We start from the raw sequence: 25,898 nt of genomic DNA, 5'->3' as shown, positions 1-25,898 counted from the left end.
TTGCGATACCAATAGTATTGCCGTGCCCTGAATTAATTCGACTATTACCTGATGAAATATTCCGACATATACTGCCTGGTTCGCATATAATTTCGGACAGTTGGGCAGCGTGCGGAAATATTCCACATATCGCTAATGGAATATACACGCATTCGTTTTTGGTTCAATACAAATTCATCTAAATATGAATCAAAACGGGCACGCGTTGTGCCAAATTGACACTTCATCTTTCTTTTCACACGCATCCACATATTTTCCACTTTTTGCGTATGTATTTCAATATCATTTGGATCCACAAAATTATCCTGGTGAACCACTTTTACCGGAATTCGGAATATAACCATGCGAACTGGGCAGTATATGTCGGAGTATTTCATCAGGTAAAAGTCGAAGTTATTCAGGGCACGGCATCGCAAATAGTAGCCAATCACAGGAAGGAGCGGGTCGACCGAGCCTCGCTTCCGAGCCTAGAGGGTCCGCCCTATCGAGAATTCCGACTTTTGCCTAATTAATTGTCCAGGAAGGCGCATTGGGGTCTTCCTGTCAAGCCTTCCTGGTATATATGTTACACCGAATCCGTGAAATTGTCTATTACACGCATTCGGCAAGAGAATTGCCGAATGCGTGAAAAATGCAAGCACGTTGCACAGTTCACGGATTTGGCAAATTTTTTGGCTGCTCAAAGCATGGAGTCGGCAAATAGACAGCAGCGCTCCGGTGTTGTTTTTTAGAACAGGACAGCGTGGACAAGTGTCAAAGTGACAGCTGAATGAGGATGTTTAATTTAGTTTAATTTACATATTATTATGTATAATATGACTACATACATATGTTTCGATCATCTCATATGACTTATACATAAATTAATGCCATTTTTATACATTTTGATCAATATTTTAACAGTGAAACGTATGTATGTAGTCATATTATACATAATAATATGTAAATTAAACTAAATTAAACATCCTTATTCAGCTGTCACTTTGACACTTGGTTATATAACACGCTGTCCAGTCCGTGAACTGGGCAACGTGCTTGCATTTTTCACGCATTCGGCAATTCTCTTGCCGAATGCTTGTAATAGACAATTTCATGGATTCGGTGTAACATATACATATCTATGTAAAAATAAAATATGAATGTGTCCGTTTAGAATGTACCAAAGAATACTTTCCGCAATGCTGGTTACGAGCAGTTGCCGGCCTGTTCTGTGCCGGTATGAATAGACTTAAACAGTAAAATCCTCATTTCGATTAATGTTTATATATTTTCCCATGGGACCATTTAGCTTTGGCGGAACGCTTTTCAAGGAATGACTAATAGGCGAACGTTTGCACGCTTTCGTAGAAGTTCGCACGCGAAAACACGGTGCCCTTTGACTTTCGAGCAGTTCCACGAGCCGTTCGCTAAACGCGTCGGTGGTTAAAATAAATAAATACATATTTAATACAACGTAATAATATACGAGAAATTACCGAAGAATGTTAGTGGGTCGGCGGGGTCGTGGGCGAACTCGACCTCTCACTCGTTCGAGAAGAAATGTCGTTCGACGCTAACTTATCGCGCACGTAAACAATTTTTTCCCCGACATGTCCGTTTACCACATTCCTTCGAATTGGGAAGAATTTCCGAATTTCGCGGAATCGAATTTCGGCACGGCCGACCTGATCTGCCCGGGCCGAAATAGGGTCCAGATGGTCGCCAGGTTGCACCACGAGCGCACAGCCGGTGCATCGTAATCGAAAAATTTCAGACAGGTAAAAATGGATCGCGGCTCGCGAAGGTGACTGCGACAGGTTTCCTTTTGCGTCGACCAGTGCAGAGGTGCGGCCTTCGCGCGGTGAGGCAAACGCCCAGGGCGACCCGGGGTTGGGGGGCGGCGCAGAATGCAAGGATCACGATCCATCTGCAGTTCATAGACAAGTTCAAAAACAACATTAACCCTTTGAATAAGTCCATGGGCTTGAAAAACGCCGATTGGCGTTGTATTTTGAACAAGTACAAATTAAACAAGAATACTACCCGCTAATCCTTTCCAGGTAGCATTCATGTAAAAAAAAATGCATTGACCATGGATCGTGTTTAAGGCTTCCAATCCCGGGATCCCGTTGTTTTCTGGCACCGTGAATCCCGGTGCTGAAACTAGTCTGAATACCGGGATTATGGTACTGGTAGAAATTTCTTTAAAAATATTATTTATTAGCCAGCAGCATAGCTCGGACGTTAAGCTTCTGCTTACCGTCAAGAAGGTGCCGGGTTCTATCCCTGAATGAAAATGAATTTTTCAGAGTATGCTGTTGGTCAGACCTGGATTTGTGACTCCAGGTTGATCGTTTCCTATCAGAGTTTGCCAATTTTCTCTGATTTCATTGTTGAAACGGTTCCCGGAAAAAATAATTGGCTAAAAATCCTTCCTACCTACTATGTCACCACTATTTGAAAAATTTGATTGATGTACAATAAAAATTTATGTACAATTCATAGATGTCTCGTTAATTTGCGAGTTTTTTCAGTGTCTCGCAATTCAACGACTTATAATAAAAATGCTGTATTTGTATTTGTAATTGGCCAGGAAGGCGCATTGGGATTTACCTGTAAGGCCTTCTTGGTATATATGTAAAAATAAAAAATAAAAAATAAAACAACATTATAAGATGAACAATGGTGGGATGAGCAATGAATGACAGTCATAGTCCATTTGTTTTGCTACCCGTTTCGACGCCGGCTTGCCGTTTCCACGAAATGGTATGAACGGCCTGTATTTTGTCGCAGATATTGTGCTCAACCGCAATGATATTTGAAGTATATTTTAACTGATTCGAACTCAGAATCGACCACTGATCACGTTTTCGTGATCTAGAAAAAATGTGTGTGTGTCTGTGTTTGGGGATTTTTTGAACACTGTTCTTCCTATCGAACTGAAACTTAGTAATGGTTACTGAAATTTTTATCGATACACCGTAATTTTTTTTCAAATTTACTTGGAAATGTTATTGGAGTTTTTTTTATATTAGGTGGATTATTTCAACTATTTGTAAAAAACAAATCAATGAATCAAAGCGATGTTTTTTACTTTATTTTATTACATTTTCCGATGTGTTTTATTTAATCTTAGAAATGTATGGATGCGAACCGAAAATTTAAAGAATGTAGCCAAAATCTCAAAATTAGTACGCCAATATGGGAGTATTTTTTGCGTGAAACATCGGGAGAGTTTGCAAAATGCAATTGAACGTTTTTGAAATATGAAAACATGCAATTGACCTTTTTTTCTTATACATTTAAAATCCCGGTGCTAGCACCGGGATCCCGGGATCAGAAATTAACAGCATCGCAATCCCGGTGCTGAAGTAACCTTCCGGGATTGGAAGCACTAGTCGTGTTATTCATTTGTCAACGTTTATTAAGACTCGTTTACACCGGAATTTCTGAGTTTAGATTGTGTTCAGTTTAAAATTATAGTGTATTTATATACTCGAGGAGAATATTAATCGTGTGTATCTTTGCTTTCATCTTTATTTTCGAGATATTTGAGGATTATTTTAATTCCTACATATATAAATATTAATCAGCTATGTACTGTGTTTATACACTTTTTGTAGTTTTTTGGTCTTCCTTATGTATGCGAATTCTTTTGGGTACCATTTAACCCTTTGAATGCTAACCAACGCCGATCGGCGTTTTGCCGACATGTCCATAGACCTGAAAAGCGCCGATATGCATTGTATTTTGAGCATGTACAAATTAAACAAGAATACTAACCGTTAAAGCCTTTCCAGGTAGTTATTATTTCATGAAACGCGAGCTCAAAACTTACAAAAAATAAAAGTCAAATCTACCGATGGCTATACGCATGAACAATGTTGTATTTCTTGACCGAAAAAAAAACGCCAAACTGAAACTAAATGTAATTTGCCATCGCGGGTCGAAAAGGGGGTGAATGCGATAGCATGTATATTTTACGAAAGTCTCATCTTAGATCGGTTCGACCATGAAGGAATTCGTCCGTAGACAATACGTAAACACCCCGGATCAGGCTAACGAGACCTGTAAGTATCTAGAAAATGGAAACGCTGGAGTTCTCACAAACCTGGTCGAGTTCGTGAGTAAACAATAGATACGCTAGGGAAGACCAACCGGACCCATACGTGTCCAGACAATGAACAAGCTAAAGAATCGTAGATACTGTGCTGTACAACTTATCCTTAAAAAAGAGACACGGTAGATCAGATATTCTGGAGTGAGTAGCGGTTACGTGTGGACCTCCTGAATCGTTACATAAATGCTGTGAAGCGACTTTGGCCTTTTATTTGAATCCTGAACCCACCCCTATGCAGCACTATTTACAAATTATCACAGGATTATATTCAACTCTTCAGTGAACATGTCCAGTGAATAGTTGGAGTAGAGGTTCAATCTGAATTTGGTTGATGGTTTCACGTTAAGAGTTTAACATAAGGAGTACTTTTTTATGGACAATTTCTGAGGACCTCATGAAGTATGAGTGTAGTATATTCATATATTTATATTGTCTTTGAGAAGTTGATGATCCTGTGTGGAAGTCAAGAAAGAAGTTTGACTCTTTAAATCGAAATACGTAGCAATCAGTTGCAGTGTCAAACTGAGCAACAAGTATTTCAAGGATACAAAATGTTTGCTCCAACTTTATGCCATTCAAAGTCAATGAGTGTCGAGATTTTAAATACATTGGGACCGATCAACCAAGGGCTGAACAATAAGTTGAAAGCTCAAATCGAAAGCTGGTAAAACTGGTAGATTTATACGCCCCCGCGCATCCGCCATCGAGTTGCATCTCCGGTGCATCCTCGAGAGAAGTGCATCATCGATCAAGACGCACCCACAGCATCCGATCGATTCACACTTTCTTTTTCGATTGGATCATCCAGTTGGTTCTCCGAAGAGGAAAAACCGGGAGAGATAATTGGCACGAGGTCGCATCTCCAATTGGCGTGCGATCGATCTTAAATGCAAATTTGCATGTATGCAATTTCAAACGTGATCAATTAAGGCACGTTCTGAATTCAAAACGGTCAAAATTGGACGTTTTTATATGCACCTGTTGTTGCAATATCGAAATGGATTCTGGGAATGGGCGGAAATCATAAAATGCAAATGACGTATATTATGCACTCGTGTGTGTAATAAAGGTGTGGGATATTTGATGTCATTAATTCTGGTTTCGCTTTCAACCTGGGCTTGTACGAGGTGGGGTTTTATATACCGGAATGTGAAATGTTTATTGTTGAATCTTGTGTTGTTTTAATAAAGAAAAAAAATAGGTTCGTTGTTAACGGCCTGCAGCTCTAAATCAAAAGTTGGGTGATTTGATTTGAGGATCATACTGTATTAATGTTTATTGAGATAATTTTTTTTTATAAAGAGTCAACGGTCTTGAGTATGCAGTTCTTTCTTAAAAAGTTGCGTATTAAAAGATAATGATGACCAAACCGAGCAAAATGGCAAAGTATGAATACGATCGGATAAGAGCCCAATTTTTTTTTTGACTAGTGATCGTAAGTGAAAGTAAGAAGAGGTTAGTATAAAAATATCGTAGCTTTAACTATTCAAGTAAAATTATACTATTTGAATATAAGAGTAAATTTCTATTGTTAATAGCTTTTAATTTCTACTTGTAAGGATTTGATTAAAATGGAGAAGAATAATTAAAATGACAATTTTATATTAATAATTAATTTAGATAAATTTTCTATAGATAATTAATCTTACTCCACTTGATTAATATTAAAGATGGAGGACTATTGTCAACGGTCTGCAGCCCCTATTTAAAAGTATAGTAATAGTAAGACAACATTGTATGGTGTTATATCAATAACTGATTTATCTGGATTTTAATAATATAAGACGGTACTTTTTGAAAACAGTGGAGTCGGTTTCAGAGTCGAAGTTGGAATTGAATCAAAATTGAAAATCGGATTTTTTAAAACATTTTCGCAACTATGATAATATAATACCAACAAGTCTTAATCTAGCATCATCAGCAGTTGTAGCAATATTATATTCTACAACAACCAGCAAAATAGCTCAGTGGTTTACGTATAATGCTAACAACCGAGGCGTCACAAGTTAGATCCCTGACCGGGTGCTGCTGCTGCCAAGCCTTCGATATATGATCCAGGTCGATCGTTTCCTATCCGAGTTTGTCAATTTGTCTGATTTCATTGTTGAAACGGTTTCTACCAAATTGGCAACAACTGAGGCGTCACGGGTTCGATCCCTGACAGGGTGTTGCTGGCCAAGCCTTAGATATATATGACTCCAGATCGATCGTTTCCTATCAGAGTTTGCCAATTCATCTGATTTCATTGTTGAAACGGTTCCTACCAAATTGGCTACCTGCCCCCTAATTGTCACCATTATTTGAATGTAATTAGGCCGTAATGGTACTATGGCAAATATAAATTAAAAAAAAGGAATATATGTATGTACATACGTATATAAGCCAGCAGCATAGCTCGGTCGTTAAGCTTCTGCCTAACACCGAGAGGCGTCGGGTTCGATATCATGAGCTGACCTCGATTGAAAAAGAAATTTTCTGAGTATATCTGTAGTGCTGCTGGTCAGACCTGGATATTTGTGCTCCAGGTCGATCGTTTCCTATCAGAGTTTGCCAATTTCTCTGATCATTGTTGAAACGGTTCCCGATTAAAATTGGCTAAAAACCTAACTACTAGCTATGTCACCACTATTTGAGTATGATTAATGTACAATAAAATTTATATACAATTCATAGATGTCTCGTTATACAGCGACTTGTGTAATAAAAATGCTGCATTGTTTGTAATTGGCCAGGAAGGCGCATTGGGGTTTACCTGTAAGGCCTTCCTGGTATAAAATGTAATAAAATAAATAAATATGTATATGAAACGACAGGATCCTCACTACTTTTTTATCTCAAACCTTTTTATTACTACTCATCTTACTTCACTTTCGATTTTTTTGTCAGACAAAATTTTTAACATCTATTGATAATGTTAAGAATTGAATGATGAATTTCAAGTCTCCCCCTCACCCTTTTCAAATTGAAAATGCTATACAAATATTTTAAAAATATACGGTTAAGGTTTTAGTAATACGGCAATAATTTATGTATAGGCGGACAAAACAAAATTGGACCGGGCAAAGCGAGCCCAAAAAGGGCAGCACCTACATGCGACGAGTTCGAGAAAACGAAATAATAAAAATCCGGAAAAAAGAAGACGTTCGCGTAGAAATGAGTGGGTTGCGTCTGAAAGGACAGACGGTCGAATAAATACAGAAGTGGGAAGGGCTGTGTGTGAGCTTTGTTGACACAGGTGTGTGCACACACCTACCTACCCAAAACGGCCCTGGTCCTTTCCGCGGTGTAACACAGGGTCATCACAAGAACCTGATCTCGTACAAGGACGTCTGCAGTAACCCAAAAGCGACGACACTGGGGACAACCCTCGTCCCAAAATCCGATCCGTTCAGTAAAGTTCTGGGTACCAGTTATTTCAACGCAAACGATATAAACATTGAACCGGTTCTCATTAAAAAAGTTTAATTTGAAAATAGTCAAGAGTGGATTGTGAAAAAAAAATACAATTAGTATGATTAATGTGCAACGGAACAATGTATCGTTCTAAATTGAGTGAAAAAAAAACATGACCCAAGAGCATTCAATTGTCAGATGCATTCTCACGAATGTAATTACTCGCCTAATCGTTCAAGGTCGATCGAGATAAGGTCGATCTTGGAAGAATTGACGAAATCCAATCTCCATGTGTGTATTATTGGACAATAATAGTGTCGGTCCACACCCAAACTCCCTACCGGCCACCATTCACTATTGTGGCATACCAAACCCACTCGACAACGGTCAACAACCTACAACCAAGAGACCAAACGCGACAGGATATGATCGAATCGCCAAAACGTATCTCGTAAATTATAAAATCAATCGAGGCGGTGTCGTCAAAGAGTTTAAAACTCCAGAAACTACTAAGGACTTAAGCTAGTACAAACAAAAATGGAAAGATTGAGTTGGAATCTGATAAAATGTGAATATGATCAAGTAAGGATTAGGGCGAAAACACACTGAATGGTACGTGTTTTTTTAGATGCGAAAAAAATGCAGCACCCCTAGCCCGTATACATGGTACCCACTCTCAAAAATCACCCCCTGGAGTGATTTCGGTGATGGATAACGGTGAATCCTATATGAAGAAATGTAGGAGAAACATGTGCACTCTGCACGTGCAACTACACCCGAATTTGGTTTGAGGAACACCGGACACGAAGGACACGATGTTCCGTACCTCTCAGTGTGTTTTCGCCATTAAACAGGATCGTTGACGACTCATAGCTACTTACATATAGTAAGACTACATCTGCATTTGATTTTAGTTCTTAAGTCATACAGAAATGAAATTTTGGTGGAATGAATGTATTGTTCAAGTTAGAATGAGACCGACTCACTAATGACCTGAAGTTGTAATATTGAAGTACAAGCAGCAGCATGGCTCGATGGTCGGGCTTTTGCCGGGTTCGATCCCGTGAGTTGATCTCGATTGAAAAGAATTTATTCTGAGTATATCTGTAATGCTGCTGGTCAGACTTGGATATTTGTGACTCCAGGTCGATCGTTTACTATCAGAGTATGCCAATTTTTCTAATTTCATCGTTGAAACGGTTCCTCTATTAAATTGGCTAAAAACCGTCCTACCTACATATTTGATTATGATGATTTATGTACAAGTTAGAATTCATATTAAAAGAAGAACGATGTTAATGAGGATGAAAGGAATGCTTGCGAATGGTAGTTAAAAGTGTTCCAAATAAGCTTTCTGCAGCAGTGCAATAAAAAAGTGGACTAAAATGCTACACAGATTCGACTTCCAAATACAATAAGCACCCACAGTAAAAAGTTTCCAAGTATTCGATTTCAGTTTTTTAGCAATGTCTCCTCACTTTTAAGGCAGCACGAAGGTTGGAGAGCGATCGCCTTGACACGATCAGACTGCGACTCCAAATTCGGACACAATTGACGACATCTGCACACACTCTAAATAAAAACGGACCGATTCAATGTCAAAAGCATCGTCAAATCCAATCTCTGGGTGTCTCGCATCGTCGACATCTGATCTCTTGGAACCCGACAACTTCCGATCGGTGCTTCGCGATGCGTGGCCATTGTTGTCTTTTTGCTACTGGATCGATCGATCGATCACCTCGCTGGAGCAGCAAAGAGACGAATGAAGCACACGAAACAGAACGGTCATGGAGTTCGAGCATTTTTTTTTATAGATACTCCATACTAGATAGAAGCAGCATTTATGTATGTTGCACAAATTAAAAATTTAAATTTGGTAGAAAGGTCTTCTACACATGTAAATCTCTGGACGCACTTCTACATACATACATACATATGTGAACCTCGTGAGATGGCAAATTTTGTTAAAATCGACAAAAGCATTTGAGAATTGGTGGGAAAAGTTCAAAGTAGGGAAAAAGTTTTACAAAATATCTACATAATTGTGTTGTAGAAAGAAATTTCTCAATTCTCTCCAGGCGAACCCAAAAATGGTAACACAATCAAAATGATTTCAACAAAAGAAGCATTCCACGAATACAAACGGACGTAGCAAATTTTGAACGTTTTAACTTAAAGGTAGTAAGTCCAGAAGGATGTGAAACGAAACACTTTAAGGCGCAGACACACAGAATGGTACACGCCACGGTTTTTTTTAAAGGTAGTTTTGTACACATAAAAAAACTATAGCACGCCTGATCTATGTTATGGCGACCCAAGCCAAAACCTTGTTTTATCGTTGTATTGACATACATAGGTTTTAACAGTGTTCAATATTGGTGATACCCATATTTGAAGAAATAAAGTGATTGAACGAATTAACGATGACCTGAAGATACATCCATCACAGCTGAAATTTACCTAGACATCTCGTGCCGTACAGCGCGTCTGCGCCATCAAATCAGTGATTGCAAAAATACATTAAATTGTACAGCACGGGCGCGTTCTAGGCCTGTGGTGAAAAGTCATGTGTCACACGGGTTTTTTTTCCGACAAGTTTCTCCTACGTTTCTTCAAATATGGGAATCACCATTATCGATCACAGTCAAGCCTATGTCAATACAAGAATCTTTGACCTGGATGCCATAGCATTGATTAACCCTTTGAATGCCGACCAACGATGATCGGCGTTTAGCCAACAAGCCTATGGGTCTGAAATTCGCCGATAGGCGTTGTAAATTTTGCATGTAGAAAATAAACAAGAATACTACCTGCCAAGCCTTTAAAGGTAGCATTAAATGTAATGTCGTTAATCCTTGTCATTCATTTATCAACGTTTATAAAGACTCCCTTACAACGGAATTTCTGAATTTACATACTTTTGACATACATACATATGTACGTCACAGCTAAACCACTGCCAAAACGTATACACGAATACAATAAAGAAAGAAAAAACTTATATATATATATATACTGATCGCTACTAATGTAAAGAGAATTTACCGCCATCTATTTATTTAATTTTTCTATCGGTGTTTTATATTGTTTACATGTAGGTAGGTAAGTAGTTTTTACCATTTTTATTCATATTAAACAATTAAATATATTTAAAAGAACTTTTATATATACTAGTTGCCACCAATGTTTCCTCTTGGCAGAGAATTTACCGCCATCTATTGAAAATTTATTTAATTATTTAATTTTTCTATCGGTGTTTTATATTGTTTATATGTACATACATAGGTAGGTAGGTAGTTTTTACCATTTTTTTTTCATATTAAACAATTAAATATTAAATTAAATATATTTAAGAGGTATTTGAAAAAAAATCGACCGCGTGGGGATCGAACATATGACAGACGACACATTTCTTTTAATTTTTTTTATTTAATAACTTAATATGCCAACACCCATGCCATGATATGTCATCGGGTACAACACTATTATCTAATAGGCTTAAGAGTGATTACATGGCAACGGCGTCATCGGTCACAGAATCATTTCGAAAATCAATCGCGATGGCCAAAAAGCTGTCACCAATGTGTGGTGGGTTTTAGCCATTGATGTTGCGTAACCCGTTCGAAGTTTGTGGGTGTATGTTGATCGATCGACAGGACACGCGACCACTCGTATGCATATGCATATATATGTATGTATGCATGTATAATATGTGCGATCTTGAGCCACCGTTGGTCACGCATGAATGGATGAGATGGTTTTCGCGAGCCGCTCTCCCCTGGGCGGATCCAGTGGGCGGACGGGTCGCCATTTTGGGTGAAAAAAATTTACAAGAAGATATTAAAGCACTGAAAACGACACGTAGGAATGTCACAAGTGTCGGTCGTCCAATCTGCCTTCGATTCCACTCTTATCATTCGCTTCCTTGACGTCTTTTTTTAGATTTTTAGAATTTGTTTGTAGAACCCTCCCTCACCGAAGTGGGGTATGCAAGTGCCCCAATTTTTACGTTGTTCGTAATAACTATGTGGTTTTCAAAGCTATACACACTATATTTATTGTATTCCTAGAATGAACTACAAGAAATTTATTTTAATAGATTTTGTATGATTTAGAAAGGGGGTACATCATAAAAAAATACATTTGTACATTTCTACGTTCCAAAGTATGATTTAATGACGGTAGCGATAAGTCATGTTTATAGACTGTTCGCCTGCATATTCTTGTTGATCGATGAATCAATGCGAGAGAAAGATACGGCTATATTTTCGTAAGCTATTGTTTTCGTCTCTTTTGGCGCGTGGCTATTGAGTCGTACAGTCGCCTGTTGGCCTTACCAATGTGCGTTTGCATGTTGATGCTTGTCGTTATTTTTTAATACAAAAATAGTCAAAAACATGCTATAGGACTAAAAATTTTTTATGTTGATGTATAAAATGATTAATAAGATATATATGTTATGTCTAATTTATTATTTTGTTTCTTGTCTTTTCTGTTATATTTTTGACCATTGTGGCGCATTAGGAATTCCTGTAATGCTGCAACGGTCCAAACTTTAAATAAATAAATAAATAAATAATATATTGAACCCATTTTTATTGAGAAAAGCTGTATTTTGATTAAAAAATACTGGGGTCTTATTAGACCCCGGTTCGGGACACTCGTTCAATCTTGACGCTCCGTTCTTAAAAAGTTAAATGGTTCATGGTTAAATGGTCCCTTAAATGGTTCAATTTGGCTAAATGGTCCTTTCGCTGTTTTCATGTTCATGTTATAATATAACTATAGTCCAACCGATCTATCTATCTCATACACCACCCACTTGACCCGCGATAGCTAATTACATTCTCTCGCAAAAATCTTGAGTTATTATGTTATTTATTTTTATTTTACATACATATTTTTCACATATATATATATATATATATATATATATATATATATATATATACAAATATACCAGGAAGGCGCCTTCCTGGTCCACATAATTATTACATAGATACATGTAAATCTAAATATCTGACATCTATGGTCAGTATACATATATTACAAACATCGTATTAATACGATAAATAACGATGAATAACTTTCATGTAACAATACGAATTTTATATTCGATAAACAACCACAGAGGCATCTATGGTGAGCAATATGGCGAAACCTAAGATATAACAATAACTAAAGGTTCGCAACAGAAAATTGGGAAGGAAACGCCAATTTTACAGGAATCGTTTCAATGAAAATCAGAAAAATTGACAAATTCTGATCAGAAACGATAGACCTAGACAAATCAAGGTCTGGCCAACAGCGAGAATTCGAGACGGGAATCGAACTCGTAACATCACGTTCGAAATAATTCAACATTCACCACTAGACCACGCTGCTGGTTATATCTGAAGGTTCGCTGGGTTTCTCTTCACAGGTGTCTCTGTGGATGATTATTTGTTGATCGTATCCTATACGCTGTTTGCAATGCACTTTGCTATGTTTGACCATAGATGTCATGTATAGTTTCGAATTATGTATTAATATATAATTTGGTTTGTTTCTCGATCTGTATAATTCACTCGTCGCATTGGAGCGATCTGTAATGACGAGTGAACATAGATTGATTGAATAAAAATATAGATCAAGGCGACTAACAAATAATGCAAAATATCACAAATGTGTACTGTTGGGGTAGGACTTGCGATGAATGTCATATTGCAAGACTCGAGATATCCATAAGCATAATTCACGTCGACTCGTTCAATCACGAATATCCCACTCGAATGTCCTCTTCGACTTCTAATTCGAAATGCGGCTTGATGAATTACTCGGAATCATTTGCCAAAATCGTGATGAGACCCGAGACGTGATCTGTGTACTTAGGCGACGGAGGAAGCGTGCCGCTAGGCATGATGATGATATATCATTAAATTTAATATGATCGTATATGTATGTCCAAAGAGGATTGAACCGTTTTCACTTTGGACACCTAGCATCAAATTATTGTGCGTTATCAAAGTATCTGCGGAATGATACTGACTCTACTGAAATAAAATCAATGAAACGTATATACATACATACATACACATGTATGTTCTAACTAACTAGCTATTGGAATACTTAATTAACTAACTTCTAGTAAATATGATGATCAGTAATTACACTATGTATTGATAAAATATGTAGCTTAGATCTTAGTTACGAAATAATGACCAACTAGATCGATAAGGCGATACACATATACATACATACATATACCGATTTACAAAGCAAAAAACAAATATATAACTTCGACCATACATGGCTTTCCGCTGCGCTTCTTCCTATCTTAACGTTATATTTACGACCATTTTAACAGGAGGATGGATCGTTTCTTATCAGAATTCGCCAATTTTATCTGATCATTGTTGAAACGGTTCCTCGAAATTGGCAAAAAATCATCTTTCCTGTTGTCACAAATTTTCTGTATTTATTGTGTGTATAATTTGTAAAAATTATGTACAAAATCTAAATCCATATATCAATGGATTAATTAATTAATTGTTATTTCGTGTTCTTCAGCTTCTGGAAATACAGTGATTTATGTAATAATAAAATGCTGCATTGTCTATAATTAATTGTTCAGGAAGGCGCACTGGGGTCTTCCTGTCAAGCCCTCCTGTTATATATCTATGTAAAAAAATATATTATAAAATTTATTTAATAACTTAATATGCCAACACTCATGCGATGATATGTCATCGGGGACAACACTAGTATTATATAATTCTCATTCAAAATTATACACATGTGATATTGAGACTGAAGTTCTACATGTATGTATGTACATACATGTGTAGACATAAAGTTGAAACTGAAGATGTCTATTCAAGTGCGGTTTGAACCACGTTTCGTCATTCAATACGAACTTGCGGTTTGACTTGGGCATTGGATATCCCAGAGCACATCATCTCGGAAGATTACAGCACACACGAGAAGTTAGAATATTACATCGAATTGAAATGATTATCAGAAAACGAAGACAGATCGTGCGAAGCGCCAATAAAACGTTGGGGTCTTATAAGGAAGCTTGCTTTGCTATGAATAGAAGGCAGGCTGAACCCACACACGCCCATGTGGGCTTTATTTCTGGGTTCGGCCCAACCCAAAAAGCCTCTCGGAGCGAGGGCGGTCACAAATGGATGATAATTTTATAAGCGTCTAAACTTATTCCGTATTTAACACCTACTTACTGTATGTCCGTCTGTTCCGAAAATCTCGCTCTACTACCGTTGTAAATTAGCGCGATGTAAATGTCAACGCAATTAGCGCAAAAAAGGACATTTCATTCATGCGAGTGTGTCACCGCGAGCCGATAGAAAAGGAGTCGAGATAAAATAAATTGTTTATGGCGGGCTTCGGTGAGTCATGTCTGACAGTTGTAAAAAATGTTGATTGGGTCGAGATTCGGAGATATGTATGTGTTTTTTAAATCGCGCGATTTTTCTATATCTTATATAGCGACATGTTGTTCGGTCGATGTCTCAAAATCTGTCAATTTCCTGTTCAAAATGAATATTGGAATCTATAGTCAGGTATTTTAACTTTCATTTGTAGTACTTTTCAGCTTTCAAATCTCTCTAAGTAGTCATCCAGTTCAAATCAAAAGTCAAAAGTACGTATTTTCACTTGGGATTTTTTTCCCACTGTTAATACTATTATATATTCAGTATTTTCTGTTGAAACATGTTTATTGGGATATTGTTCTAGCCTATTTTTTGTTTTCGTTTAAAAGGCTTAATTGGAAGTGTGCTGAATTTTAAATGGGTAAAATTGCGAGCTAAAATCTCGTACTATTATTTACTCGTATTTACACGAATCTGAATTTAATTAATAGGGATAATATATTAAATTGTCTTTATACGACAATGAAATAAAATTCCACTTAGAAAAATCATATTTCAACTATCTCTAGCCAATCAATATCTCGACTATCTCTAGCCAACCAATTATTAGTCACATCACGATCGCCCAAAAGACAATGAAAATAGCGAATACGGAATATTTGGCACTCAAGCTCTCGTTAGTATGATAGTCACCGTAAGAATGATGGACTTTTCGGCTGCCAGATGTTACGTTATAGAGATTTTAGTGACTTTTGGGGGAGCGCTTTGTGACCGATAATCACCGAACCTTTTTTTCACATGTTTAAAAGTATCTAAAAAAAACGATGCACCGCGTCCCTTCCTGTGTGCTTTCGCCCTTAATCTTTCAAGCTACTCGTATCGTGTCCATTCGGTATAAAGGTTACTCAAGATATACGGAATTGGAGAGGCTTTCACCCAGCAGTATACCGTGAAAGACTGATGTGATCAAGGCAAAAAAAAAAATCAGCAAACCAAAACAGTATGCATACAAATAACAAACAAATGATCTTATCAAATCGACATGTCATCACGTCAGAATGCACAGCTAGAGTCGGCATCATAAACACCTACCTACACATTCACTACACTACACATATATTATATGTATAGCTGATAGATAAGAGAGCATCGTTCACATTTGACATGTGCATTTTTGATAGGTCCCCCTTTTATGTTTTTATGCATGAAAGCGAATGCATTTTCCAATCTGACCCAGCTATCTGAACGATACCGTTCGTTGAACTTCCTTCCGGTATCCATAATGCGATTACGCTAAAGCGAATTTCCGGAATTATTCAGATACGATCCACAGCATACACGTGTACCTATCTCCAATATGAGATTACTATAATATTATTAAAAATTAAAAAAAAAAAAAAAAACAACTAGTATATAATAAACGGGTCTGTCTTGGAACTATTTATTTTTATGTGGACCAGTTTGGACTTCCTTAATCACCAGATCCTTGGTTATGTAATAATTTGAGTATGTGTGTATGTGATATAGAAGGTGGATCAACTATCGTTGGAGGAAGTCGGTGTGATTTGCGTCCATCAGTCCACTGGTCCGGTGGGTTCTGGCAGGAAGTCGCTGGCCTCTAAGCAAAGACGTTACAACATCCGGCGAACGACTTGTGCTCTTCTAGCACAGCTCGATTGAGATCAAAATCCTATGATGATGTGAGCTTCTTCAATATCGAGCTGTGGCTCGTAAAAGTTTTGAATTTGAATTGATCTAATAATAATAGGACAGAAGTAAAATGGCGACCCAGAACTATTTGGAGTTCAAGCATGTTGGGTCGATGAAAGGTGTTGGGTTGATCGTTGATATACATATGCAGTTGTGTACGTGTATGAGTTTAAAAAGATAAATCTTCTGGGTCTCAAATCAGTGATTGGGTAAATTGCATTATATCCTTTTGTTTCTAAACTTTTGTTTTAATAACTGCTTTTAGCTAATATCATATTTAAATGGTACCTAGAAGAACTAACGAAGTTTGGTAACGTTTGTTGTTATCTGATATCTGAAGCAGTTTTGTGAAATTTCGGAGCACAAATATATATACATATATAGCCAGCAGAATGGACTAGTGGTTAGCATATAATGCTTTGAACAAAGTGGTCACGGGTTCAAATCCCACTGGTTTCTGCTGGCCAGATCTTGGATTTTTGACTCCAGGTCGATCTTTTCCTATCAGAGTTTGCTAATTCATCCGATTTTCATTGAAACGGTTCCAACAAATTGGCAACCTTACCCATTTTCTCGCAAATCTCGAATTTCGCTGAATAATATAAAATGCTGCAAATTTACAAATTCGACCATAAATGTCTGGTAAAAATTAATAAATTAAATAAAAAAACGTCTCAATCTTAAAGATTCTATTATCAATGAAGTCATTGCATGATCTTAATACAGGTCGAAATACATATGTATATAGCATAGTTACTAAGTAGATTCACTTTCTTTAGTATACGCGTTTAACCCTTTGAATGCTGACCAACGCCGATCGGCGTTTAGCCAACAAGTTCATGAGCCTGAAATACGCCGATGGGCGTTGTTTTTTGAGTATTTCCAAAACTCGAAATGCTCGGCGGTAGTTATCTAGGGTAGTGATCTAAGGTTTGTTTGGATTAGCTACAATTTTTATACCCGCTTTCTACTGAACTTCTAAATAATTCTAGTTGGAAATGTTGGCGAAATTTTCAGCATGGCGGGCTTGCAACAGAAAAGATGTCGGCACTCAAAGGGTTAAAAGAGGATCTTTTTTATACACGCTTTTAAACTTTTAAAATAAGTTACTATGCCTTTGATATTTTTTTATTATATATTGGTTTCAATTTCGAGCAGTCTAAGAATCGTTGAAACACACCGAGCATATGCACCAGTGCCAGATGGCATTCGTTGTAAATATTAAGACCTCAATATACATTTATTATATACGAAATTAAGCCATGCAGAGCAGAGCCCTTTCGCCAGTACATAAAATAAAATTAAAAATTGATAAAATAAGAGTATATCACAGTTGACACTGCTTCGATGCAAGCGTAGACACATTAAAATGAAATAAATCAATATGAAATTTGCGCTGTCAATGCGAATATAATTGCACTGACTTATTATTATTACAGCATCTGTTGCAATTGAGATTTGAGAGCGACAAGAATGAATATATTACCGGCGACAATTATGACATATTACCGCGCGGTCATTCAAGTCAACGAATTTATCGCTACAAGTTTCACATTTATACACACACACACGTATACATATACCCGCATATATGGCGAGGGAAAAAAATAATAATAGACATGCGCGTAATGAATGGATGGATGATGGTACCTATTCGTTTCAATTTCCCTTTTTTCAGTCGACCAGTTTCGGGTTGAGTGTTTATGAAGAAAAAAATAAAAATAAAATAAACGGACATTATGTATGTATACATAGTTTTGTATGCAAGTATACATTGACCATGTATATATGGGTTTAGTGTGTGTGTATGTGTTGGCCGGATGCAGCAGAATCACAGCGCGCAGCTGCGACGGAAATGAGAAATTATTCAGGCAAACAACAGGTAGCTGCCGGCTGACACCAAACTACACCGTGCACACAAAATCAATGATGTTTGGTATATATATATGTACAATATGTGTGTTCAATATTGAATGTTGGATAGTAAGTGGTAGTAGGTTTGAATCTGTTGATTGTTGCAAGCGTACACATGCTTGCGGTTTGTGATTTCGTAAATTTTATGCGTTTAGATATATGTATACACAGCAGTTAACCATAGTGTCGATTTAAGGTGAACCCTTCATGGCATTATGGCATACTAAGCCCGCTTTAAAGGTCAAGGAATTCGACCCTTGAAGCCCTCAACATGAGGCCACCACCCCCCCCCCCTCCAACGAATACAGCCTAAGAGACCCTTTCGTCGGAGAACGAGACGGTTGTTCATGAATATCGCACATCACTGCTCTAATAAAAAAAACCACACTGTACATAACCAAGTATAAAATAAACAACAACGCATGAATACATAAAGCGCACACGCAAAGGCATAATGGCATATATATGTACCAGCGGTGTGGACTAGTGGTTAGCATATTATGCTTTCGAGCAGATTGGTCACGGGTTTGAATCCCACTAGAGCCTCGCTGCTGGCTAGACCTTAGTTTGTGACAGGTCGATCATTCCTTATCAGAGTTTGCCATTTTTTCTGATTTACATTGAAAAGGTTTCTGTAAAATTGGCATCTCTTTTCCTATCTCTCTCTCTCTTGCTAATCTCAAGTTATTCATTAAATAATTTGATTATTATAAATTATCCATAGTTGCAACTGTGGATCTTTGTATGAATTCACATTGTATAAAATGCTTATGTATATTGATTGTATTGTATCTTTATAAGTGCAATCGTCGCTTATGAGCGATTTGTAAAGGCGAGTGTTCATGTTCTATGAAATAAAATAAAATATGGAAAAAAATACTAGAAGTTCCTTGACTAATCGACACAGAAAATTTTACAAAACAACGAGTTCGTGAAAATCTTTCCTACAGGCACAACATAACAGAAAATATATAGACTGATAATACCTCAAAAGTAAGAATAAGTTCAGAACATGACTACATATATTCGTATTATAAGTAATTTCAAATAGTGAGAGCGCAAAAAGACCTAACAAACAGCACACCCCACGAGATTTAGACATCCTCCTACCCATTAGAAGATTATTATTATAAATTTGCGGTCATGGCAGTTTGCGGCCACGGTGTAGTGGCCGCTTCATTCACCATTAGCAATTTTGTTTTACAAGCCGACGGCAACGGGGTGAGCATCCTTTCAGATCGATAATTTGGTTTTGGGGAACACACCCACCTGCGTGGGCACAGTTTCGTACCCAGCCGCAGGATCTGCACCAGACGAGAGCATTAATGTATTAAATACGCCGGACGCATTAATCGAGAGCCGAATAAGTAAATAAATTACGCAACGACCGTGTAATAATGTATGTGCGGTTGAATCGAGCTGAAACTTGTAGTAGTTTTGGAGTATGGAGGTGTTGGGTTCGAATCCTACACGCGGACCACTTATCCCACACAGAACAATCAACTCTTTTGAAAGTGCGTATCTCTCCATCTCCCTCTCTTTCTCTCTCCCACCACCCCCTTTTGAATTTATATTCAATCTGCAGGTGATAAATTCACATTCTACTACTACTATCTATATTACTCATGGGCGGCAAATTATTATACATATGTTGGTACGTCATGTATAACCAGGTGCTAAATTTTATTATGTAAATAAGAGTATGAAAATACGAACTTTTGGAAAGCTACAATTACTGCTACTATCTTAGATTTGTTCAGTTTTTGAGCATAATTGTAGATTGTGCAAAATTCTCAAACTTGGGTAATATTCCAATGACAAAATGGTTACCTCATAAATGGTATTAAATGTATGTTGCATCAATTTAGCACGAAAGCCTCCATTAGTCCTATATATTATGGTCAGCAATGGTATGAGATAGGAACCGTTCTAAGAAGAACGGTTTCACTATAGACTATTTCTGGTTCCATTGATGTTCCGCAATCATTGTGCTATTTCCTTATTTCACCCGTCTAGAATTCACTATTCCTTCTTTGGATTCTTTTGGGCACTTTCGGATACCATTCGAGTACTTCCTTAGTCAATTTTTCATTCGAGAATCTAGTTACTAGTCCTTTCTACGGTTTATTTCCTTGGCATTATAAAAATTACTATTAGCTAACATGTTATAGAAACCAATTTAAGCTTAAAATAGCTCAAACTTTTGAGAGTACTCAATACCTCATCTCTTGAATGCTGTCATGGATTTATTTAATCAGCTTATTTTGATATTTGGTGAATTCACAATTAAACAATCACACGGGAGAAAGTGTAAGCGTGGGCGCATCAGTTAGGTAATTATTCGAACTCACCTCCTTGCTTGGTACGCAGATGGGTGTGCCTTCTTTCACAATGCCAGCTTCCACTATGACGCCGATGACGATCGGATCACGAGAATTAAACACGTACTGGGGAAGGATCTGAGAAATAAAACAGGACTATATATATAGTAACTCCAGAACTAAACGTATGTAAAGTATTGGGTCAACCATTACCTTGAGTTTGCAGGGGAAGACGGCGATGTGTTTGAACTCCTCCCTCTTGCGTTGCTTGAGGGCATCCCTATGAGCCATGAACTTGTCGAACAAGTGGTAGATGATGTCCGCTTGGAAGATGGTCACACCAACGGAATCAGCCATCTCTTGGGCGTCTCGTTCTATCTTCACGTCAAAAGCTAAAATGCATGCGTATTGAGACTCGTGCTCCAGCATGGCAGATGCCTTCATTACGTCGCGCTTGACTACAGGACCTATCCTGATCGCTGAATACTGCAAAACAGAAAAAAAATTGGATTAGTCTCAATTGGAATGTCATAACTAGAAATCGGCACCTCAGTGCGCTAAATAGTTCACTATTGTCAATTTCCATTGTTTGCTCTCTAGAGAGTATAAAAAAAGGGACGCCGAACTCTGATCATAACTGGAAGCATTCGAACGACCCAGACGAATCTTGCCAGCCTGAAAATTAATAATTGGCCTTACAAATATAGCCGAGTTACCCAACTGGGCCATTTTGGGTGATTAGCTGGATCTTTTGTCATATTCTATTGACTCATACATATGCATCTATTAACCCTTTGAATGCTGACCAACGCCGATCGGCGTTTTGCCAACAAATCCTACCTAAATATGTAAAAAATTAACAAGAACACTACCCACTAAGCCTTTCCAGGCAGCATTGAAAAAATGCATTGAACATGGGTCGTGTAATCCGTGTCAATGTCTATAAAGACTGGTTGACACCGGATTTTTTAAATTTATAACCATAGCAGAATTTCCCGATGGAAATCCCTAACTGCCAAATAATTTAGATCGTGGCTTGGCATTTAGATTGTGAGCATTACATTTTAACAACAATGAAGAACATGGAACTAGTTTTGGAAAAATACATTCATTAATAAATAGACTTCTTTTGTTTATTTTATATTGTTGTAAGATATGTTAGAGTCTAAACACACCTTTAAAAAACTTGAAATCCTCGGCGGTAGTTGTCTAGGGTGGTGATTTATGGTTTGTTTGGATTATCTACAATTTTTATACCTGCTTTCTATTGGATTTCTAAATAATACTAATTGGAAATGTTCTAAAATGTCTAGGCGGGCTTTCAACAGAAAATACGTCAGCAGTCAAAGGTCTAAAGACTGAAAAAAGTCAGCCTACGTTTTTGATACCATTTTAGCCTAAATTCATAAAAAAAATCAAGTCTAGACCCACAACTTGGGTATCATTAACCAATTTGTCAAAATCGGAACCAGTCAGTGTGAGCGGACTAGGCATGGCATGCGATATTTTCGTGGGTGTATAATTGACGAGTCGATACCGTGACGAGACGGATGGCAGAGAAGGGGAAGGAAACACGGTTGCGAGGTGTTAAACTGCAACGTGAAGAGGGGACAGGGGGGGGTTGAGAGATGAAGAGGAGGAGGGTTTGAGTAGATGCGTTTCGATGAATGAACGCGGTGCAGTGAATGGGGCCGAGAGTGTGAATGGATCAAGGGTGGGGTGGGGTTGGGTGGTGGGTGGAAAGTGGGTGGGAGGGGCGCAACGGTGCGCAGCCGCGGCAGGGGCGGTGCACGCAACTCTCTCCAACACTTACTATATACTCGCATGTCTTGGAAACACTTCAATTGACAACTCAATCAACATTTCTTTCAGCTCGGTCGATGCTTCGAATATTTTACTTCCTCTTTTTCATTGGTTTCGACACATTCAAGTAATTTTTAATCTGTCTAAAAGAATCTCAAGCATTTGTTCTGTAACATACTGCGAGAATATGTTAGTATTCTTCAACTAAAATCGATCCAACTGTGAGCAGGAGAATGGAAGTAGCAAATTTGATGCGATTTTTTCTGATACACATAAACTTGGGTAGACATACATTTTGTAGACAGTTTCAAGTGGTTCCCGATTTCACACACGGTCACGGATCAATGTTCCACACATGCAATTGTGAATCGTCTCGAATGGAAAAATAATACACGAGAGGAAAAAAAAAGTGTGAGAGATCCACGTGCTGCCACTGTGCGTAGTTGTCGAACCGTAGAGAGCATGAATGCCCCAGCGCTCTTTCCCATGAAACGGTTCAGACCGGGAACGACGTTCACGCCTTTTGCCCACAAAAGACGACTTAAAAAAAAAAGAAATGAGAGCAAACGCGACGAGAAGATCCGATGAATGATTTTCAGACGTAATAATGCACATAAGAGCATCAATCGCGAGAGGAGAGATGGAGAACGCGGATGTTGCGCAAGCATGGCGCAAAATTATCATCTGGAATTCACGCCGAGTCGCAGCACCACACATCTGGACCGACAGGATCGACAAAACACTCCACGTAGGACAGAACTTCTCAAACTTCATACAGCAAACTCCCTTTCCCCTCTTTTTATAAGAAGATATTTCACACAGAACTGCCTCAAATCATCAAGTCAAATGAACGTTTTGACACTTTCCATAACCAACGAGATCAGATATATTGGAAAACCGAAACATGAAATCGAGTCTAAATATCCAAACCTTACTAGCAAAGTGGAAGATAATAATACAGTGGCGGCTCGTCCATACGGGCTCCAGCCCTCCTAGTATAGTACATATTCATGCTATTTTGTCGTAACATATAGGCTGTGGGGCTGCAGACCTCCCAGTATAGTACATATGCATGCTATTTTTGTTTGCATTTGGTCACCGGTATGTTCCACGAGCTACTACAGCCCGATTCATATCTGCTGCCCCTCCCACTGAATATAATTCAAATCATACAACGTATTATGCTTTCAATCGAGGTTTAACCAGGGCTCGAGCCTCGTACCTCCTAGCCACTAAACGCTGAACACTGAGCTATAAATATTTTATTTCATTCAATCAATCATTCACAATCGTCCAACAGATTGCTCCAACGTAACGATTGCGCTATACAGATTAAGAATTATTGATTAAATATACAGGTATACACCCATTTATTTACATTAAACACGAAATCAATGGTCAAACATTGCATTTTATAGTATTGGTATTTTAAACATTATATATACAAGGCAAATATAAACATCCACAGTGAACAAACATGTGAATAAATTTGCAGCATGTATACAAATCAGCGAAAATCAAGATGCTGTAAATTCGAATTTTGAGAGAAATAGGAAAGGGTTGCCAAATTGTTGGAACCGTTTCAATGAAATCATATACACTTACTGAATAGCCATCACTGAATGAATACCATCGCGTAGTTTGTTAGAACGTTTGCTCTGAAAATTACATTAGGAACCAAACTACTGGAACCAAGCCCTTTACCCACTAGTATCTAGGGAAACTAATCAAAGAAGCTAAAAATATATTCAAAAACGTTGTCGAATGTCTCGAGCCCCCTTGCGAAGGTCCGGCACACCCCTAGTTTGGCAGCCGCTGACAAATAGTGCGACATGTGGATGACTACGACCTAAATTCTGAGCAGAGAGCGAATTGGGTGCGTACAATGGCCGGTTTGGCCGAAGTGGATGGTGTGTGCAGTCAGTTCGCCGACGACGGAAGGACGCGCGTTCTATTCCCGTTGGGCCTAGAAATAGACGAGCGCGAGCCGAAGTTATTATTGGACGTGTCGTTCATGATTTAGAGACCAAAATATCGATCACGTGACCCAATGTGGCACACACACACAGAGAGCGCGCGTGCCAGAGATGTCCGTCCTCCGATTGGCGGGTTCGCCGAACCCAGGAGATTTCAGAATCCAGCCAGCTGAGGATGTGCGTCTGGAATGCTAGGAGCTAAGCTTCCATAGGTGTCATGGGACTTTTATCAAACTAGCTCAGTGGGTGGGGAGTCTAGCTCAAGCCTGAAAGTTCTAGAGTTCTGGCTAATGGAGTGGAGTATTCAGACCAGGTCAACTGAAAATCAAACCAATCTTTTCAGAGAATGTACCTGGAGCTAAGCTCATATCTGTTATAATTGGTGTCAAATTTTCAGGTTCTCTACCTTAAGTTCTAATAGAAGTTTAAAAATTTAGTATTTTCTAGGTTGCTAGCGCGATTTTGATCCAAATTTACTGCCTATTTGAATATCAACATTTAGTTTTACTATTGAAATGTTCTACTCTGTAGTATTTCCCAACAATTGGAAATGGTTCCGTAAAACGATTCCACAAGAGGAGCCTTAAAATATTATACATACATTGTTGTAGCGACACAATCTTTCTATACGAAATAGTCAGAAGACTTGAGGAGTCAGAAATAAAATTGGAACCACTAGGTATGAAGAAAGTCAACTATATGAAAAGATATTTTTTTCAAGCAAATCTATAATTATATTTAAAGAAACGCTTGAGAATGTAAAAGGCGCATATGTGCCATGACAGGAACTATCCCAAGGCGACACACATGGTTAGATTATTTATTGTACATTTTTTTAAACATAACATTGCATAGAATACAATAGAGAAATCTATAGACAATCAATAAATTTTTTATCGATTCAACAAATTCAAGATGCTAATAACTCGAATTTGCAAGAAACTGATCCAATAAATACCCGTCCCAACAATTAAGCTAGAAAAATCGGAAAATTCTAACAGAAAACGGTCGATCTGTATTTTAATAACCACAAGATCTCGCGAGCAGCGTATTTGACCGGGATTTGAACCCACGAGCACTCGACTGGTATGCAATAGCTCTACCACTGCACTACGCTGTGATATAAAGTTGGGTGTCACCACAGGGAGCCGACCGGGTGGAGTCAGTCATAGGGCACGTGCCATTGATGCTTTTCGACGTCCAACAATGTTAAAGATTTTTTATAGATTCGCAAAACTAGCCCAAAAAAGGCAATGCAAAAAGTTGGCCATTATTTATTTGTGCTTTTACTTTCATTATTTAATGTTTT

The 25,898-nt window shown here is 38.0% G+C and overlaps 1 protein-coding gene across 1 annotated transcript in view; it reads right to left on the bottom strand.

The window, feature by feature from the left end:
- Positions 1-25,898, bottom strand: part of eIF5B (eukaryotic translation initiation factor 5B) — a 66,830-nt gene that overhangs the window by 23,418 nt on the left and 17,514 nt on the right. Inside the window, exons 13-14 of the mRNA XM_077441739.1 lie at positions 21,024-21,296; positions 20,841-20,948 (exon numbers count right to left, since the gene is read on the bottom strand). Of these exons, the coding sequence (XP_077297865.1) occupies positions 20,841-20,948; positions 21,024-21,296 (381 nt within the window). The remainder of the gene's footprint in view (positions 1-20,840; positions 20,949-21,023; positions 21,297-25,898) is intronic.

The sequence above is a fragment of the Arctopsyche grandis genome, chromosome 11 (genome assembly GCF_051622035.1).
Source record: "Arctopsyche grandis isolate Sample6627 chromosome 11, ASM5162203v2, whole genome shotgun sequence".
NCBI classification, from domain to species: domain Eukaryota; kingdom Metazoa; phylum Arthropoda; class Insecta; order Trichoptera; family Hydropsychidae; genus Arctopsyche; species Arctopsyche grandis.
This window is presented reverse-complemented; position numbering and strand designations above follow the sequence as displayed.